Source organism: Gallus gallus, chromosome 6 (genome assembly GCF_016699485.2).
Source record: "Gallus gallus isolate bGalGal1 chromosome 6, bGalGal1.mat.broiler.GRCg7b, whole genome shotgun sequence".
NCBI classification, from domain to species: domain Eukaryota; kingdom Metazoa; phylum Chordata; class Aves; order Galliformes; family Phasianidae; genus Gallus; species Gallus gallus.
This window is the reverse complement of record NC_052537.1, coordinates 13149761-13168880: the sequence shown is the minus strand read 5'-3', so window position 1 is coordinate 13168880 and position 19120 is coordinate 13149761. Positions and strand designations below refer to the sequence as shown.

At 37.9% G+C, this 19120-nt stretch overlaps 1 protein-coding gene across 18 annotated transcripts in view; it reads left to right on the top strand.

Annotated features, from left to right (window-relative positions):
• ZMIZ1 (zinc finger MIZ-type containing 1) overlaps positions 1–19120 on the top strand; it is a 326060-nt gene that overhangs the window by 198679 nt on the left and 108261 nt on the right. For 17 of the 18 annotated variants that reach the window (XM_040702495.2, XM_015288283.4, XM_046942997.1 and 14 more), the window contains one exon: positions 4109–4214. In XM_040702495.2, the coding sequence (XP_040558429.1) occupies positions 4109–4214 (106 nt within the window). Of the gene's footprint in view, positions 1–827; positions 959–4108; positions 4215–19120 lie in introns of those variants that run through there. The other variant, XM_040702496.1, reaches the window with a different exon arrangement.

Sequence of the window (19120 nt, the reverse complement as noted above, 5' to 3'; positions counted from 1 at the left end):
TCACTTAACCATATAATGTTGATAATTGATACCATGTTGATTCAATCCCATTTGATCAAAACTGTTACTCAAGTACAATCTAAATCATGGGAGATTTTACACTTGGGAGTGTTGCTTGTGTGGGGTCCAGGCAAAGTGGCATGATACCAGCTGGCAACAGAAATCCACATTGCTGAGATTAAGTTTGGGATGGATGAACCTAAGAGAGCTTAATGTCCAATCCTCTTCCCTGATCTTTAATGTTTTATAGATATTGAGTGATCTACTGTAAAAACCCCAAACCCCAGACTCCAGGGTGAGATCGGTACCTTGTTCCAGTGCCCGAACCTCAAAAATTTTCTCACTGTTTTCCTTCAGTCACTTGTACACTGGGCCAATGAATTCTAGTTACACATAAATCTGATGGATTCATGGTGATGTTCTGTATAACTCACATAATACTGATTTTGTGCACAAGTGAGAAAATTGATTATTTGAAGCCAATCCCCTTATCTGCTGCCCTTTTCTCTTGGATTAAAATAAAATGATTGATATATCCTTCAGAGATTCATTTTCAACATTTTATTCCTGTTGTTGACCTCCAAATTCATTTCTTCAGTACTTCTGCCTCACCAGTTATGCCTAATTTTCTGTTTGGGTGTCCAATTTTTCTATGCATCTAGAATGGTTCATACATGTTTTAATTTTTTAAACACTTCTGTAGTTTTTCAAGATTATTTTAAACTCTAATCATGGTCTTAAGTGTTTGCAGAATCCTCTGCATGTTATCATATAGAAATTTTGCAAGTTAACTTGTTTCATTGTTTGTGTCACAATGGAACACTTAGAAATGGCCTGTATCTAGGATGTGTTGTGATCTAGCAGAGTAGTCTTAGTAAAGTTTATACTAATGTCATCTAAGCTGTTCTCATCTGTTGTGACAATGTCATATTGAGCAATGTCAAAAGGCCTGTTTGAGGTAAGATAGATGTACTACTTTCCTTACATCTACAAGGCCAGTTAACTTGTTGAAGAGGAAAACTGCACTATGCTGATGGATTCGCGGTGATGTTCTGAATTGCACACATAATACTGATTTAGTAATTTATTTTGTTATCAGTCTGAGTAACTGTAATTTCTAAGATTCACCTTGTCACTATCTTACAAACAGAGATTTGATGTGCCTCCAAGGACTCTGCCTTGAATGAATTCCTGGCAATAATCACTAGCAGTTACCAGGTTTGCCCAGGCTAGTTCCTTTGAGGCACTCTGAGATACATTTCATCAGAGTCTGCCGATTTGAATATATTAAATTTGCCAACAGTCTTCTAGTTGATTCTTTGTGCTTTCTGGACCATATTCATACAATACGTTTATTGTCTTACTTCTGAGAATCCCAATATTTATTTTAAAAGACGGGAAGTCCCTGTTGTACGAGTTCATAGGAGGAAAGCCTCCCCGATATCCAGTGAGCAGTATAAGAAATGATGCAATGCCTCTGCAGCTGTGAGCAGCCTGCAGCCCTCTTTGGAGGGCACACAAACCACTTTGTTCAGCATGCCACGTTGAGCCTAGACAAGTTCGTGCTTAGGCCACCAGGGCATGGCCAGCACCAGGAGCTCCGCTTTCTATCAGCCACAGCAGGGTACAAAGTGGGATTTTCTCTGACTGTTAGAGGAAATTCAGAGAAGGCATCTGTTGCCAAATGAGAGTGTAACAGAGTAGACCTTGGCCTGCTCTTTCTTTCCAGTCTCTGTTGTGAAGACACTGCAATCATAGATAGTCTCTTATGGGTTCAGGAGTTTATGATTTCTGTATTTCCTGAATTATCTTAAGAGACCTGATTTCCATAATTAGCAAAACGTCAATTCAGAGTACTGACTAGACTTCTGGCTAGTGGTGTCTCAGTATTCATAACTGCACTTTTTAAAATGGACTAAGCATAGAAGCGCACGATGCAGGTTTCTTAAGTTATTGTGTGCTCACTGATGAACAGGCATATCTGCCTTCATTCCTGACCGGCTTCAGAATGAGTAGTTTGTTGATAACATGCCTTTTCAAGAAAGAAAATGGGAGGGCCCTTCCTTTGTGATCATGTGGTTAATGGTGCCTGAAGGAAATCAAATAATGTTTATACATTAATGGCACATTGTCCTCAGGAACTTTTAACAAGGCTTTCATTTTTTTCAAGTAGTTTTCAGTCTGTTTCCTACTGATCCCTTCTCTATCATGTACCTGTCAGTGAGCTGTGGTAACACTGGGATTTGGAAAGGGAATACTTAAGTGTGAAAGTGTCCCCTGGATATCATATCAACCCATCATTTTTTCCTCATCTTGTTGTCTTTAATGAAATACGAAACATCTGGTTGTTATCTTATTGTTCTTTTCTTTATATTTTGTTTGTTGTAATTTTTATCTTGATGCAAGTTCAAACCCAGCCTCGTAATGAGAATATTAGAACTGTTGTATGTAAAGGATTAAAGTTTGATCTACTGAGTTTAGACGTTTTCTGGTTTATCAAAAATATTTGCAGCTTTCCTCCCAAATTATTTTCTCTTTCCTATAGACAACTTAGTCAGTTTTAACTGTAAAGAGAAACAGGAGCTAAAATAAAGATATGATTGAGTATTACTGATAGTAGTGTTGTCTAGTACTGATAATTCCAAATTCTCATTTAACTCACCTGAAGCCCCCTACTGCTCAGATTTGTGACTGGGAAGGTAGAAAAAAATAGGGAAGAATCAATCCTCCTTAGTAAATTCAGATGAATTTGTAATTTCGAAATTAGTAGGAAAAACAACAACAAAAATCTACCTGGGAATAATATCTATGATAATTCTTTCTTGAGAAAGAAATCTGATTCTTTACTGTTAGCTGGGGAAAGTTGATACTGGAAAAAAATTTCAAATAATAAGCTTCATGTTATAGCATTCGGAATGTAGGCCAGAATGGTGAATTCATTTATAATCTCTAGGTTGTCATATATCTTGATTCCTTACTCTGTTCTGTGTCATTGCAATTTTGGGGAGTCAGTGCTGCACACGGGTTATTGCACTAACACTGATTTAGAAAGAATTTTTCAAATGGAGACAGGGGTGGGAAAAGGGTATTATGTTGTATTGTAAGCTATTTAGGATTGGAACTTTTTACTTCACTCAAGGACACGGTGTTTTGTTTCTTGTGGAGTTTTTACCACTGTTTCAATTCAAAGTTCTGAAAGAATACGTTAACAATAATCTGTTTTCTCTATGCCTCTGAGTCTGAAGTCATCCTGTGCAACCCAAAGGCAGTTAAAAGCTCTGCTGTGTATAAATGTAGCGTAGTTTGCCAAAACGAGCACGGTATTGTGTTTATACTATGCAGATTTTTATGAGAATACATTCTTGGCTGATAGCTGAGTTGCTGGCCTGGAGAAACTGTTGACTGCTTTCCATCCTTAACCCCAGTGTGTCATTTGCCTAGTTTGGCTAGTCTTACAAGAAATTTAGACTCCTTCTAGATAAGCTCCTTTTTACTAGGAGAAATTAAGAAGAAAAGAAAAAAAAAGAAACACCAAGTCCTTCTTTCTATATTTAATGTGTCTGGCAAATAGGCACAGACGTATTTATTCTAAAAGCAGTAGTAAATGTGTTTCGCAATGTGGTATTGTTGAAATGCAGCAACTATGACACTGATCACAGTAGAGGAGGAGGGCATTTTAACCTAAAGGACATGTGCAGCGCTCATAAGAACAGGGCCAGGAACTGTGACCCAGGGACAGAGGTGTAGGAGATTGCTTGTCCTCAATTCTCAAGTACTGTGAAATGTGTTCTGTATAATTTTCGCATATGGTCTTTTTTATATATATATATATTTTTTTTTTTTCTGGAAAATCTGTGTCCCTCCAACTTCAAATGATCTATGAAGCATTTCTCCTGGCATGTGTTTAAATAACTAGATCACCAGAAGAGATTCATGTGTTCACTTTGCTGTGTTTGCACTGTTGACTTCAGACTCATATCATGTTTGTACTATGAATATTGCTACAGCAGATTCAGTTGTCTAACATTAGTGCTGATAAGCAGGTTAATGCAACATTGAAAGAGGCTCGAGCAACCCCTAATGAAGCTTTCTTTATTTCCCTCTGCAGGTGGTTAGTCGAGTGGCAGCTCAGCAAGGATTTGACTTGGATCTTGGATACAGGCTACTGGCAGTATGTGCAGCCAACAGGGACAAATTCACTCCAAAATCTGCGGGTAGGAAACGTCTTTTTTTGTATATCAGTGATTCTTGAATGATCATACTCAGAATAACTACTGCTTACTACTGAATTGGTTCTTTAAAAACAAAAGACAGCTAAGTATACCGTGGCAATAGTGCTGCAGATCTTAGCATTTTAATGGCATGCTCTTCTGAAGACAAATGACTTAGGGAGAATGTGTGTTTCCCAAGTAGTGCTGTTTGTTGTCTTGTTTGACTTTATAGATGAAGTGTTACTTTCAGAAACACTGATGTTCAGTAATCTCAGGGAGGGAATGAGCACTCTCAGACCCCTCCATCTTGATAAACCATTGATTTTATGTCATATGTCAACCTCTCTACATCTTTCATGTTCAATCTGCAGTTTCTGATACAACTGTTGCCAGGCTTTCATTTCTGGACTGCGTATGTCTGTGCGAAGAAGTAGCACAGTTTCTTGTAGGTCTACTCATTTGGTTTTGAATTTTGAGCCAAGAATAGGTGGGAATGACATAACAATAATATCAAGTAGTTATTTTTTTCTGGTATTTTATGTAATAATCTGTTATGGGGCTCTGATGAAGTAGCAATATTTGATTATGATGTATCACTATTGCTCTTCTGTATAGTAAAAGCATAAAATGCGCTTAAAGATCTTTCTGCTTCCCACATTGTGTTGTATTTATCTTGAGCATTTAATTCTGATTTTCTTTTTTTTGGCTGATGAATCCCAATGTAATGTGTACTAGCTTAGAAAACAGGCGCATAAGTGCTCTGTTCCAGAGCATAGATAACTTTTCTGGTTAGCAACTGATACACAGTCACAGTGTTAGAACATCAGAAAAGATTACCTTCTTCCAAAACAGTAATGTGTAGTCAGCTAATAGGGTATTAGTAGTGTTTATTTTCTTGTTCCCTTCCAGTTTTTATCAGCCCCGAACTTCTTTCTCTCCTAACTATCCTTTAGTCCTTAGAGCTCTAAGGAGTTCCTCACGAAAAAGTGGCTTTCATATCATAGCATGTTAATTGGACTATCTGATTAATCCTTTGTATGGGAATGGATTATTAATTTTACTGAATGTCCAATGAACTGTCTAATTTTCTTTCAGGAAAACTGTGTGGAAGATAAAACATTCAGTTAACCAGGCACAATCTCCCTTTTTCTGAATTCATATCAAGCTTCTCCAGCTGTTAGCTGTCACTTCTCTGTGGGTTTTTTTTAAGGCTTGTGTGAGGATTTCATGCTAGGAGTGCATTAACTGAGACTTTTGATTCCTGGTAAAAGTATTCGTACTCTCTCTCTCTCAACAGTTCCTCCTGAAGTGTGTCTCTATCAATGTGTTAGTGGAGGTGAGGTTGTCAATCTTGGGGGTTTTTTCATGTTATAGTCCTTTCCTTTCTAACAGACGTCAGAGGATAGTCTTGAAAGCCACTGTCAGTCCTAGAAAAGCCCAGCTTCTGTGTTTCATTTTCACAAATAGTTATTTTTCTTGGAGTACCCCCTTCCATTAGCCCACACTCACTACCCGAGCAATCCATACAGATTTCAGTCTTTCCATTGTTAATTGATGCAACACAGGGAAAGCTGATAATGAAATCATGAGCTCTTCTCCCAGTATAGTCTAAAAAAACTGCTTTTCGGTCTTTTTTTTTTTTTTTTTTTGCTTCCTCCTTCTCAGACACATATATTACTAATGTATTACCAGTTATCTTAAATGGTCGGTTTCACAACTACTTTAGTTTTACCGTGTATTTAGTTGTTTCACCTGTTGTACCTGGGATTTCAACATGCCCACCCACATCATCTTTTTGTCCATATTAAGTATTTATAACTTGGAGCATGCCATAATATATTTTGTGAAATACCAAATATAGTCCCTACTATTAATGGCTTTATGTTCACATATGACCTGCAAGAGCTACATAATTGAATGGGCAGCTTGAAAGACTGACAGGTGAGGATTACAGATATGAAATTGTTTCAAACTATCCCAGTTTTTCTTCTGAAAGGATTAATTTCAACACCTGAACATATATTCTGATTTCTTAAGTAACAGTGGCTCTGTTCTGTCATTCAGCTATTGTAAAAATGTTGAGATTGTCTCTTGCTTATTGTTGTTGTTTTTTTTTAATGGTGAACATCATTGAAAGTGACATTTTATGATTTGCTTAAGTTGATAAGGATTCTTGCATGCTGTTTTGAATAACTCATTCTTTTTCCTTTTACATCTATTGAAAGACACTTTCAACAGTTCTTCCAGTCACTTTCTGACAGAAGTTTCCCAATGTAGATGGCATTATCTTTAATGAAAAAGAATTTGTTTTTCCCTTCTGGGCTGAAAGGGAATTTATAGTGGCTCGAATTCATTCCTCTAAGTAGGAATTTAGAGCTATCTCTTTGGGAACGTTAAAGGTATTTTTAATCCATAATGTGTAATTTCTAACACTCTGAAATATGAAAAGAAAAAGCTTTTAGACTTGAACCAAATTAAACCCTTTGGAGGACCACTTGCTATTAGTGCCGCCGTACAGCCTAGGATGAAGCTTATTGGCTGACGTCCTGCAGGCCAGGACACCTCAGGTAGCCTTACAGTGGTGGCTCTCAGGCTATGCAGCTCTGCTCAGTTTAACTGGAAGATCTCCCCAGGCTGAAACTGATAGAAAAGTGTTTGCTGGCATGGCTCGCTTTTTGTTTGGCTGGTTCTCCGCAGGGCCCAGCTGAGAGTTAGGGTGCCTGTGGTGGTGTCCAATGGTATCTGTAATTACAGTTGGAAGACATCTGGAGCCTAAAGTCAGAGGGTGTGACACCTGGCTTCACAGCTGGCTCAGAAACACACACCTCTGGTTAATGCAGTCAGCCCCACACTGTTTCATGCCACTTGGTTTAAAAAATTTTAGTGATAGGTGTCTGCTAACCTCTCTCACATAAGCTAGGAGTCTAGAGAATAATTCCAAAGGCTGTGAATGGCAGGGAAGATGAACAGCTGGAGCCAGGCAGGGCAGAAGCTTTCTCAGGTGGCAGAGCCTCAGCCAGAGGAACCCACAGGAACAGACCAAGAGCTGCCAGCTCCTTAGCAGTTCCCAAATTCAGTATTGCCAAGACGGTGTTTGAAGTTGTACTTTGTCTGTCTTGTTTTACTTGGCCGTTGAGATAGTCAACAATTAGCTAATATGAATTGTTTTGGAGTATGCCTTAAGGGGACACCTGTGTGGCATGAAAAATATTGAAAAGTTGTCGTGCACTTTTAAATAGTAATGATGGTTTGCTGACTGTTCCTTTTGTCTCTGCTTTCTGGTGTTTGTACCTGAAATAAAGTGGTGCCTCCTTTTATTCTTCTAGCCCATGCTGCTGCATCTGGGCTGCTGCATCAGCAGGAGGTCAGATACAGCATTTCCCACCCTAAAGACAAATGACAAAGTCTTTAAAAATATATGTCTCTCTTTTGGTGACAGCTGCTCTCCAAACCTTCTGAGGCAACTTCCTTTGCCTTGTTGTGACACCTATAGGGAATGGCACAGCGGGTTAGCTGCATGCTCATTTACTTTCAAACTGCAGCAACCTCAGTCACTCTTAGTATGCGAGTGCAGGGGTGTTTGCGTATTCCTTTCTTTCTACCATATGTCTGAGTTCTGCTTTCAGAATGGTGACTGCTTGGACATCTGAACTTTTTCTCAGTGTGTTACCTGCTGCTTTTATTTTATTTGGTAACTTTAAGCCCATTATTTAAGTGAAACAGAATATAACAATCAATGTTTGTTCAAAAAAAAAATCTGAGAGAGAATCATTTTCTGTGATTTTTTTTTTTTTTAATACTTCATTGAGCTACTGAACAACTTCGTTGCTCTTGTAGCTACTTTTGCTTTTGTCAGGAGGCCAAGCTGAGGCCAGGCAAGGGGGTGACAGGATGAGATCATACAGGGAGCTTTGTCAGAAAAGGACAGTGTTCAGTATCTCTGAAAAAGAGAGACAGAGAGAAAGAAGCCCGAGGGCAGAGCTGTGCAGAAAAGGTACTTTTGCAATCACTGAGAAACTACAGCAAACAAATGCTCTGATAGCTTGGATGGGCAGCTAAGTGTTACATGCTTGATTTAGAGATAGCAACCGCTTTTTGATAATGGCTTGTTTTCAATCCCTTAGGCTCTGCTTGGTGTGCTTTTGATTTTACATTTGAAGAACAGTATTGGTTAATATTCTTAATCGTATGTAAAGCATAAACTTTATCCTTTATATACATACACAAACTTTTCCAAAAATGTATGGTATTTGAAGATTTTACATTAAGCTTTGTTTATTTTTTTTTTTTTTAGCTTTTATCACTGTGATATGACTGTAAAGTGATAGGGCTGCTCTTAGTCCATATGATACCAAAGCTATGAGTAAAATGGACCCTGAGTTAACAAAGATATTTGCTGTAAGAGTATTAGCAGGTGGTGGTATTAAAACATCAATGGACAAGATAGTGAGACCTAAGTTATATCCTGATTAGAGTATGTTCTTATGTCTTGTTTCAGAATAATAGTATAGAGTAGGCAAAGTATATTTTGGCATATCGTTAAGTCAAACTTACAGACATGAGAGAAAAAGGGAGAAAGAATGAGTGTGCAATACAAATGTGGTAAAGGTAGAAAGTAAAGATTATGTCTAGAGCATGAGTGACCATAAAGCTAGATGAACATTTTGCCTAAGTTTCCAATAATAATGTTCATATTTTCTATGGAAGGAAGGCAGCTAAAACAATTAGAAGTATGGAATGGAAATTACTACACCCAGTGCTGATGGCATCCCTTCTGCTTGCAGGAACCAAGTGATCAACTTGCCTGCATTTGGAAAGAAATAGCATATGAAATGTCAGTCTCATACTTCATACCAAAGATTTTCAGCAAATCAAGTCAGAATAGTCTCTTACAGTTGGAGAAGAAATGTGAATACGGTAGCTGCATTTAGGAAAGTGACTGACAAGAATATGTAGGCAGCTGTATGAGAACAGAATAGAAGAACTCTGCTTGGGTTGGTCATGAAATTAAAGCTGAGAAGGTTTATGAGTTGTATGTAAATACTAACAAAATAAGTGCTTAGAACAAGGAGAGTTGTGAAGCTACAGGACAGTGCTGTCACAAAAGCATATAGGGTTAGATTAGCATATAGATTGAATAAAATATGGGAATTAGAAGCAATTATGGCAGTTGGATTTAGAAAAGGCTTACATAATACAGACACAGAAATGGAAGATCAAACTGCTTTTTAAAAGATAAAATTCAATAAACTTATAAAAAGGACTTTATAATGTGGTTCTTTATGTGATTGGAAGGGTTAAGAACCTTTCTTACTTGTGAATTACTTAATTCTGGTTACATTTCTGTGCAACTGTCTGATCCAGTGGGCCTTAGCATTAGTGTCCTAAAACTGTCCACTTGACACACTTCCTTAAAATAAAGGCGACACTTTCTTTTAGCTGTTACCTCTTGAAACTGCTTTTCATGCAGAAACTGACTACGTTTCAGGTGATCTGTAGGTTCACTTCCCAGCTCTTAGCACAAATTCTTACTGAGTGCCCTTGACTGCTTTACTCTCTGTTTTGTATTTTTATAGGTTTGAAGCAAGGATAAAAATACACCTTCCATCTACTTTTATTTGTCAGGTTTAATTAAATTCAATATTATGCAGGGCAGAAAATGCCTTTTCCCTGTAGGTGTACAGGGGAGCCATGGTTACACCTGAGGCAATTACACTTTGTTATCATGTAGATAAATAATTCTGTTCTGGAACATGTATTGGCAAACCATATTTGTATTGTGACTAAGGCTGTCTTTCCTAAAGGTTTATAGTATGTATATCTGACTTGCACAAGTCGGCACCTCTCCTTGATCAAAACAAAGTCCAGTTAGTATTGCTTTGTGGCAAGTGGCATTGCCTGTAGTTTGTGACAGCCTTATTTGTACTGACTGCGGAAAAGGAGATCCCAAGGAAGACCCAGTATACCCGGCAGGTTTGTCTCACCCTTGAGTTTAGTCAGAACAACATGGGTCTCTGCCAGAATTGCAGTTTGGAAAATTGTGTCTTGTATCTTGAGCCTCTGTCTGGTTGGCTTAGCATGCAGGAGACTTCTCAGGAGCCAGTTAGCAAGCATCTCAGAGTGGACCATCTGAAGGGCATGCAGAAAGAGAAATACTGTCCCAACTAAACCTTAAACTCAGCTGTTCTTACTTATCTTTCCTCTGAGGTGTCTGCTGCTGGTGTGTTTGGTTTCCATTCTACAGAAGAAGAAACATGGGGCAGTTTTTCATTATCAATTGGTTGGCAGTTCTTCTTTAATGTGAGATTTAGGGCCTTGTGACATACCTGTGTAGTTAAGTATTATTTTGCTGGAATGACAATTCAGTTCGTTGTTGGTATTTGCTATTGTGCATACTTGTTTATAAAGGAGGTTGCATGACAGAGCTTCTGCTGCTTTTTTTTCTGTCTAGCCGAAATATCAGGTGCTTTATCTGGCCTCTTCTTTTTGACATTTGACAGGTCCTTGTTACCATGGTACCAATTTTGACTTTTTTGAGAGTTGCAGCAGTAAAACTCTGTCACTAGGTTGGAATGTTTTTTTGTGCTAATGCCTTTACTGTAGCACTTAGGAAAATTGCAGAGGCTCAGCTATAGCAACAAGATAGCTCTATTGTTTTCTTATTCCATGCCTTAGATTTTCATGAGGCTTATAAGCCTCCCTGAACACTCACTGTGCTGCGGATTCCAAGTGTATAGTGAATTAGCTTGTTGTGTGGGTCCTGAGCTCTGTCTCTTATGAGTGAGCACAACACGCTTTATTTGGACTGAAACTGGAATTCTCCAAAGAAAATTTGTGTTGATTTCTATTACTGCTTTCTGTCTTCTTCTAAAGGGACCCCATATGTGCTCAGAAACTGAAAATTTGGTGATAGAAACAGGCTAGAGCTTAGTCTCAGCGTGAATTTTGATCTTTCATTTTTTGCTGTTTGGAGTAATGTATCGTTCCTCTGAACACAAGGAAAGTCACAAAGAAAGAAGGCAGCTGTGAAAAAACATATATATTCATAGGAAAGAAGAAAGCAAACTCTTCAAAATGGCATTTGCCCTTTATAAAGTTACCTTTTCTCAGCTTACAGCATGCCGTCCTGAACGTGTTCCTTTTTCATCTGCAGTGCATCCAAATGTACCTCCCTGCCAAGGCCTTTGTCAGCCTGTGTGTCTTGAAGGTATTCAAAGTTCAAAAGCAGTCCAGCTATGAGAAGAGTAACATAGCCAATAGTAACCCATAGTAACTTCCATGTGTACCGGTAGCTTTTTGCTGCTGGTGGGCTGGATGACCAAAAGCATGAACTCTGTGAACAGATCAGATCATCAAGTTCCAGGACAGCCAATCCAATCCCTAAATGCAGGCAGCCTCTTAAGAAAAGTTCTTGCTCCTAATACTCCAGAGAGGACACCATCACTGTGAAACACGGGTTAATAGACAAGATGTTATATGTCATGCTTCTCCTTATACAGAGAAATTCCATACTGAGAAGTCTCACTGAGCGTTTTAGTATTTCATCCATTTTAATGCACACACTGAAATACACCTAGTAAAGTATGCTGACAGCAAGGTACTTAAATAAGTGCTCTGTGATAAAATATGTTCATTTAAATATCAGTTTAAGAATAATCAACAAATCATCAGGATTCATCATTTTAGCTTGTTCTAATTTGTATTAATCTTTGTGCCTGTTCTGAGAGGGAGTTCAAGGAGAAAGACCGCAGAATAACAGAAAAGGGATTTGAGAAGTGCTATTAAGTAATATATTCCCAAAAACAAACACAGTATTGTTCCATACAATGAGAGTAATTTTTCTGAGCAGTGCAGCAGAGGTTAGAATGTTCATGTTTGATAATGCTTCTGGATCATTTCCATTTTATGGATTCGTTTTGTCACAGCTTACTTCAGTTTCTAATAACTCACGTAAAGAATGCTATCAAGCTGAGTTTCCTCTGCAGATTTTCCAGATGCTGAGGTAATTGCTCTTTTTATTTTTTTTTTGAATATCTGATGAAAACTGCAAGGGTATTTGTTTCTCAATGTGAACTTTTTTCAGTATCCTAATAAATCCACACTTTCCTTATTAATTCTTGACACATCTGTATATGCTAAATCATGTTTTGTGGCAGTCATCAGTAACTCCTGGCTTGAGGAATAAATGGAAAAGAGAAGATTTCACTCAAAAATTGTCATGAAGTTTAGTAGCTTAACAATAATAAAACCCAAATGAAACTAGAAACTTAGTTGTTTTGAATCTCCTTTCTGTGACTTAAACTGGGCTTTCGTGAAAGTACAAGAAACAAAGCTGTGATAATGAATGTGCTTCTGGATCCGTAAGATGCCCCCATTGGCCACAAGTGTTGTGGAGGTTCATAGCATTTCCTAATGTAGTGAAAAGAAAAAGATTATTAAGTGATTATTAACTGATAAGATGCCTGGATATTGACTGGACAAATACCATTGACTGGTATTTGTCTGCATAGTAAGTGTTTCTGCTGTACCTATGCTTTGTTGTTGTGAATATGCATTTCTTTTGTGCAGGTACAAAAAATAAAAGGGGTTTGTTTGTTTGTTTGTTTTTTCTTCTCCATGTGCTTGTTTCTAAGAGGTTTGCTCTCAGGCTTTCTTATCTCCCAGCAAAACTTAAGGTACTAGTATTTCATGTAGGAACCTTAGCTCCTATGGAAAATGTGATCAAAGTAATGATTCAGTGCAACCCCTTTCAATGCAATCCTTATTTCTTGGAGAAATATCTACATTTAAAGTGTACTGGGGTTACTAATTTTAGTAGGCAGAAGAAGCTACAGATTTTTAAAAATCTCCTGCCTGCCTCTGTTGTCATTTACCAAACCCCCATGTAGGCCTCAGTAGATTTGAACCTGCGCTTGCTCACACTAATCCTCAGTTTTGGGTGTTCACAGTTTGGTTTAAAATGTGCATCTTCTAAAGCAAGCTTTCACAAGAAGCGTAAATTTAAATGTTTTTAAAGGCAAATTTTACTGACTTGGCTTTGAACTCAATAATAAAAGGATGAACAGGGGCTGCTCCCAAGGAGATAAATTGAAAAGAGAACATCTGCGTACAAAGCAGGGTATTTGTTTCTTGTGTGATAGTCTCCCGTATGATTGTCTGGTCAGACCCAAATGACATTAATCTTGCTCACTCTGGTAGATATTGTCTTTCCATCATAGAAAAAAAAAAAACACACAAATGAAATTATTTTGTGTATTTACTACAGAAGCAATTTCAATTAAGACAAAGAGCCAGAGAGACCTCTAGGTTCTCAGTGTGAAAAATGACTCACTGCTGGTCTGAAATGAGATAGGGAGATGTAAATTGTTAGAAATTTATTACAGTTGCTGCCTCCCACTGGGAATGTTGGAGTGGTCGTAGTGGTCCGTGAGAAGCCAGATATTGCAGAAAGCAGAAAGGGATTTTGCATGAGAAGTCTACTAGCATGACAGCCAAATGAGTTTGTTTGAAATAATTAGTAGTAACTGTAGCTCGACCTGCAATCAACAAAGCGTTGGAATTATCATCGCTGTGCTGTCTTGAGAAAGTAAAGATTTGGGGTAGATTTTTGTTAGAGCCAAAATTATATCAACTTCCTGTCTCTGGTTTGTGTTGACATCTCTTATGCCTTACTAGACAGTAAATTGATTTCAAATTTTGATGAATTTATCAGGTTTCTAAGATGAGCATCATTGCATGTATGTTGGAGAAAGGCTGGATTGACTTTTGTAGTTCAGCCACATTGAGAACTGAAGAAACAAATGTTCTTCCAAAAACAGAGGCGATTCTTTTTCCTTCAGTGTGTGGAAAAATGGGTAGGTAAAGGCAGATTTTTTGGGGGGTTGCAAATTCAGTATTCATTTGTTTCCAGCCAAATATTGCTCCCAGCTTGCAGTGCTAGAGGAATAGGGCAGGCTGCGAAGCCAAAGCAGTGGTAGTGCATCATGATAGCTGCAAGCTATAAGCACTCCTGCCCTGCACTGCCCTCCCTTACACCCAAACTGCAGTGCGAGCAAGATCAGCTCCCACACAGAATTACTCCATGTCTCTAGAGGAAGAGAAAGTTGTGGTGTGAAATAAGAATAATGGCTGAGAGCAAAGTCCTTAAGACTGTGACACACAGCTGGTGAATCATCAAACTGCTGCTGGAGCCTCAATGGGATCCTTTGGTTATTGATTAAACAATAACTCTGACACATGCCAAAATTGAAACTTAGTTCAAACTGAGTGGATTTATTTCTAATCTAAGAACTCAAAGCATGTGTCAGGGCAAAGAAATCAGCAAGACACACTTCAGCAGCCAATTTTCCTGTACAGTCCTTTAAACAAGACCCAGACTCTCTGAAGGGCAACCGAGCAGCTTTTAGCATCTCTTGAGAACAGCTACTCATGCACAGGCATTTCAGCTTTCTCTTTGTCTGTCATGTGCAGAGTAGGAGACGTTGAGGGTGATGTTAGAAAAAGAAAAGAGTGGAAACCCTAAGACTTGGCACAGTCCCTTTTGCTTCAGCCAGCACTGCAGACTGCCTAACTTCTGCAGCTGGAAGTTAGGTTCTGTGTTCCTCATTTCTGTGTGATCTGCTAAAATTCACATCTTGGGGCATGAGCAACAAACATATGCTTTGCCTCAGAGACTGTGGAAGAGTCACTAAATCAAACTCTGGGGGGAGTTATGTTTTCAAATTGAGATAGTATGGTAGTATATTGACCCTGTATTGAATTAATCTTAAATTTGTCAATCAGATTATCTTAAACTATATAGATAAAGATGATAATGACCTCTCAGCATAGTCTCTAAAAAGGTATTATCAGTACATGACTGACTGTGTGATACAGGTCATTCTGGAGAGAAAACTTTTTGGTAAGAAAATAAAACTAAACTAAGGATCTGAAAGGTGTGTATCTATTATATGTTTCTATACTGAAGAAATATTATTTGGACTCTGATTTGAAAATGTACTGGAAACTTGGAATGGTCTGGTATTTATTGTATATGTAGTCCCATGGAAGTGAACCAGTTATTCTTTCTACAGGTGCCGTTTAGTCTACAGGGGAAAAAAATATCTCTACAGGATCGTTGTTCCATTATCATACTTATTTGCATAGGTCCTGTTTTTATCTGCCTTTCATCTCTTTGTCCAAAACTCTTTACTTATTATAAGGTCAATAAAGCTATAAAGGTCGCAGAGAGATTGAAAATACAAAGCTATGCTTGAGAAAGCTTGTGAATGCAGAAACAGATGTCCTTTATAGCAGAGTTGAAGTTGCTAAGATTACTTTTTAAATTTCCACGTCTAGAAGCATTATTTCTTACTGATGCTTCTGTAACTAAAATAACTAGCCAAATGAATTTTTATTACACCTCTTTCAACCCCAGTATGTCAACTTACCTTTAAAAACTGAATGGCTTTAAAATAATTGCATTAGTTCTGTCACTTGTAGCAAATTTCTTTAATAATCCAACCCATATGTTCTCATTCTGTTCTTTTGTCTCAAAACATGATCTTGAAATACGTGAAAACTTGTTTTCTTGATAGGAATCGGCTGTCTCTTCAGTGTAATTTGACTCTGGACCCATTAAAACTTAGGTTTTAATGTTCTTTTTAAAGCAAAACTTGGGTATGTGCCAACAGTTCTTGAGTAAATGAAGGACTAGCCATCTTTCTTCACATTTTCAAGTGAGGATTCTGAAACATCACAAAATCCATGGGATTTTTGATTAATGTTTCAAAGTATTTTTACCAGTACTGTTAATGCAGACTGCACCGCAGACCCATGCAGCACTGCTTGCTTGGCACAGCTGAAGCACCTGACAGTTGCTCCATTAGCGGTGCACTACCATGCAGCGCAGGCATCCCACTGTGCATTGCATTATCTTAGCGCAGAGGATATGGAAACCCTGCAGTGAGCTTTGTAGATTAGGATTGTGATAGACAGCAGAGAGTCTTCATAAAGAAGTACTCTTCTAGGTTCCTTATTTATTTTGAGGAACTTTCTCTGTACTGTTTCCCATAGGGCTCTACTGCATAGAAGTACAAGTAGCCAGAAGTGAATTTGTGTCTTTTTCTTTGTTTTCCTCTTCCCCCTCCACTGCTATACCCTTCCAAATCCACCTTTTATTGTAGCAGCCTACAGTTAATGGCTGTCACATATTCCAAGTTTTAGAAGACCATAAACACAGAAGAATAGGCTGAAGTATCTGAGTTAAAAGGCTTGTTCAAGATGTTATCTGTGTGCTGAGTACAATTGCATGGGAATATTAAAAGAAATCAGATTTTCCTGTGGAAGTGCTTAACAGAGAAGCCTGGCAGGACTTGGGGCTTTGATCTTACTCTCTACCTTCATGCACGTGTCTTTCCACCTCTGGGGACTTGAACTGTTATTTTTGTTTTCTGGGTAAGTGGTATTCATGTTCTTACATTCTTCATACTGTTTTCTTTATTTTTTTTATTTTTTATTTTAGTGCTTTATTGTTTTGTTTGTTTGTTTTAACATGGCTTTAAAATATCTGATATTGGGACGTAAAAGCCATCACTGAAATGAACAAACACCATTTACAGCAGTCTCGTACAGTGTAAGAACTGACAATAGTGGAAAAAGATTCTACAGATAATAATTTCTCTGTGAATTATCTCCTTTCTATATATTTTCAGCTGTAGTATGTGGAGCACAATGTTTTGCTTTTCATTTCCACAAAGGGAGAAAAGGTATTCTGTCTTTTCCAGAAAGTGCTTGTCTTTTGAAAATGAAGGTTGGACCACCAGTTTACAATGTGAGTGAAATAATTCTCCTCTCTCATCATTCTTTGATCATGAAGTTGTCCTTATTCTGGCAGGCATTTAGGCCTATGCTTGTCTTTTGAGACTATCTTAGCCTCTTGTGCATGTTGTAAGTAAAGATGAGTTAAGTGCATTCCTGAATCAGAACCTTAATGCTAATCCTTCAGTCACTGCAAAGAATAAATGAGGGGCAAAGACAAAAGGCCAAATTAAAATCAACGAGATTCTATTCAGATGGGCTCTGCTTCAGCAAGCACATATCTAATTATAAGCACACAAGTAGGCTTGCTGACGTCAAAGTTAATTAAACTGCTTAAATTTAGGCACATGCTTAAATTCTTTGCTGAATCAGTATTTTTGAACGAACAAGTAATAGGACAGCATACTGTGGTCAGAAGCATGACTTCTGTGGATAGCATGGAGTTTAGAGTCCCCCTTTCCTCCATGTCTTCTTTTGAGGCCTTGCTGGTGGCATTTCGAGTGTCGATGACAAAGACGTGTTTCAGTATGATAACAATATATTTAATATGGCTGTTGGATCTGTGCAGTATGACAGGATTGTGCCCAACACACTAAGCTTTCCAGACTGGTTTTTCCTTATGAAATGAATTCCCTTGCTGGTCAAAGCCAAATTACAGTCTCCTTTTCATAACAAAATTAAGAAGGAAGAAAGCATGCAGAGAGAAGTACTGAATGAAAAATGCCTGTCATTTGTAAGAAGCTCTTATTCCTTTGGTTTTCTATGTATTTATTTATTTATTTATTTATGGTGTCATAAATAAATAACCCATTATTTGTTGGCCTTGAATCATTAAGACCCTAATAAGAATTAGGAATACAAAGGACAACATGATACGTCTTGCAAAGAAATGCACATATGGGAATTTCAGTAATGTTTTGTAAGTGAGCTGGTGCTGGTTGTCAGCTTTTAACTATGCTCCCTGCCTAAATAACATAATAAAGTTGTCCTGGTGTACTAGCAAGGGATTAATCAGAGAGGTACACGGCAAAAGATCGGATTTCTTCCACTTGGTAAAATTCATGCCATGGGGACCTAAGGACTGCAAAGGAAGTTAATAAAGTTATCAACAGCAATTAGTTCAAAAAGAAAAAGCAGGTAAGAGAGCTAAATCTATTTAGACTTGTGTTTTAAAACCTACTCAACATTTTGTTTATATGTATGTTATTTTCCAATCACTGTTTCATGGTAATTAGCTGAGTCTACAGCTTAAAATTAATCATCTTCCTTTGGATACTAGAGAAAGACAGCCGTTCATTTATATATTCGTATCTTTTCTAATTTCAAAAAAAAAAAAAAAAAAAAAGAAAGAAAAAAACACAAAATAAATTACCTTCCCTCCTGATGACTTCTGCATCAGTTTCATCAACAGTGATTAAAAGCTGCTTGCTTTTGGAAAAATGTAAGGTAAGGAAAAAGGTAAGGTTCCCTTACCTTTGCAGTTTGACTTGATGAACAATAGGCAACCTCGTAGTCAGTATTTGTCCACATCAGATAATGTATTTTCTGCCAGTTGGTATATATTTGTAGCTATATTTGTAGTCTCAAGTAACGTGAGTTATGCAAGAGACTTATGAGTCAAATCAGAATTTCAGTTTGACTTGGTTACTTTTGCCTAGATAAGGTGAGGAGCTGCTTAAGGAGGGAATGAGTCAGTTCTCTAACTGGAGAGCTGAGCTACTGCCAGTAGTGAAGCACAAGTTTTCCTTGTTGGGTATCTTCCACTTGATCCTCCTCTCTACAACAGCAGTTTACCATCATGCAAGCAACTTCTTTATGAATATACTATAAACTGTCCTTTTGCTAGACATCATTTTAGCCACCTGAACTGTACATGTATGCAGGGTATGAAGTGCTCTTGCGGTTGTTTACTAAATTTCTCATAAAAAGGCTAATCACAATGTTCTTACTAGAGAAGCTAAAGTTGAATATCTTTAGAAAGCATTGCTTTCTGACCTTTAAAGCTGTTACCTCCAGGGCAGAGTGAAGCAAGATATTTGCCTCACTTTTGACTGTGACATTTGTGTCCTTGAAATAGATCACTACAATCCCTTTCTGGTTCAGACTGGCAC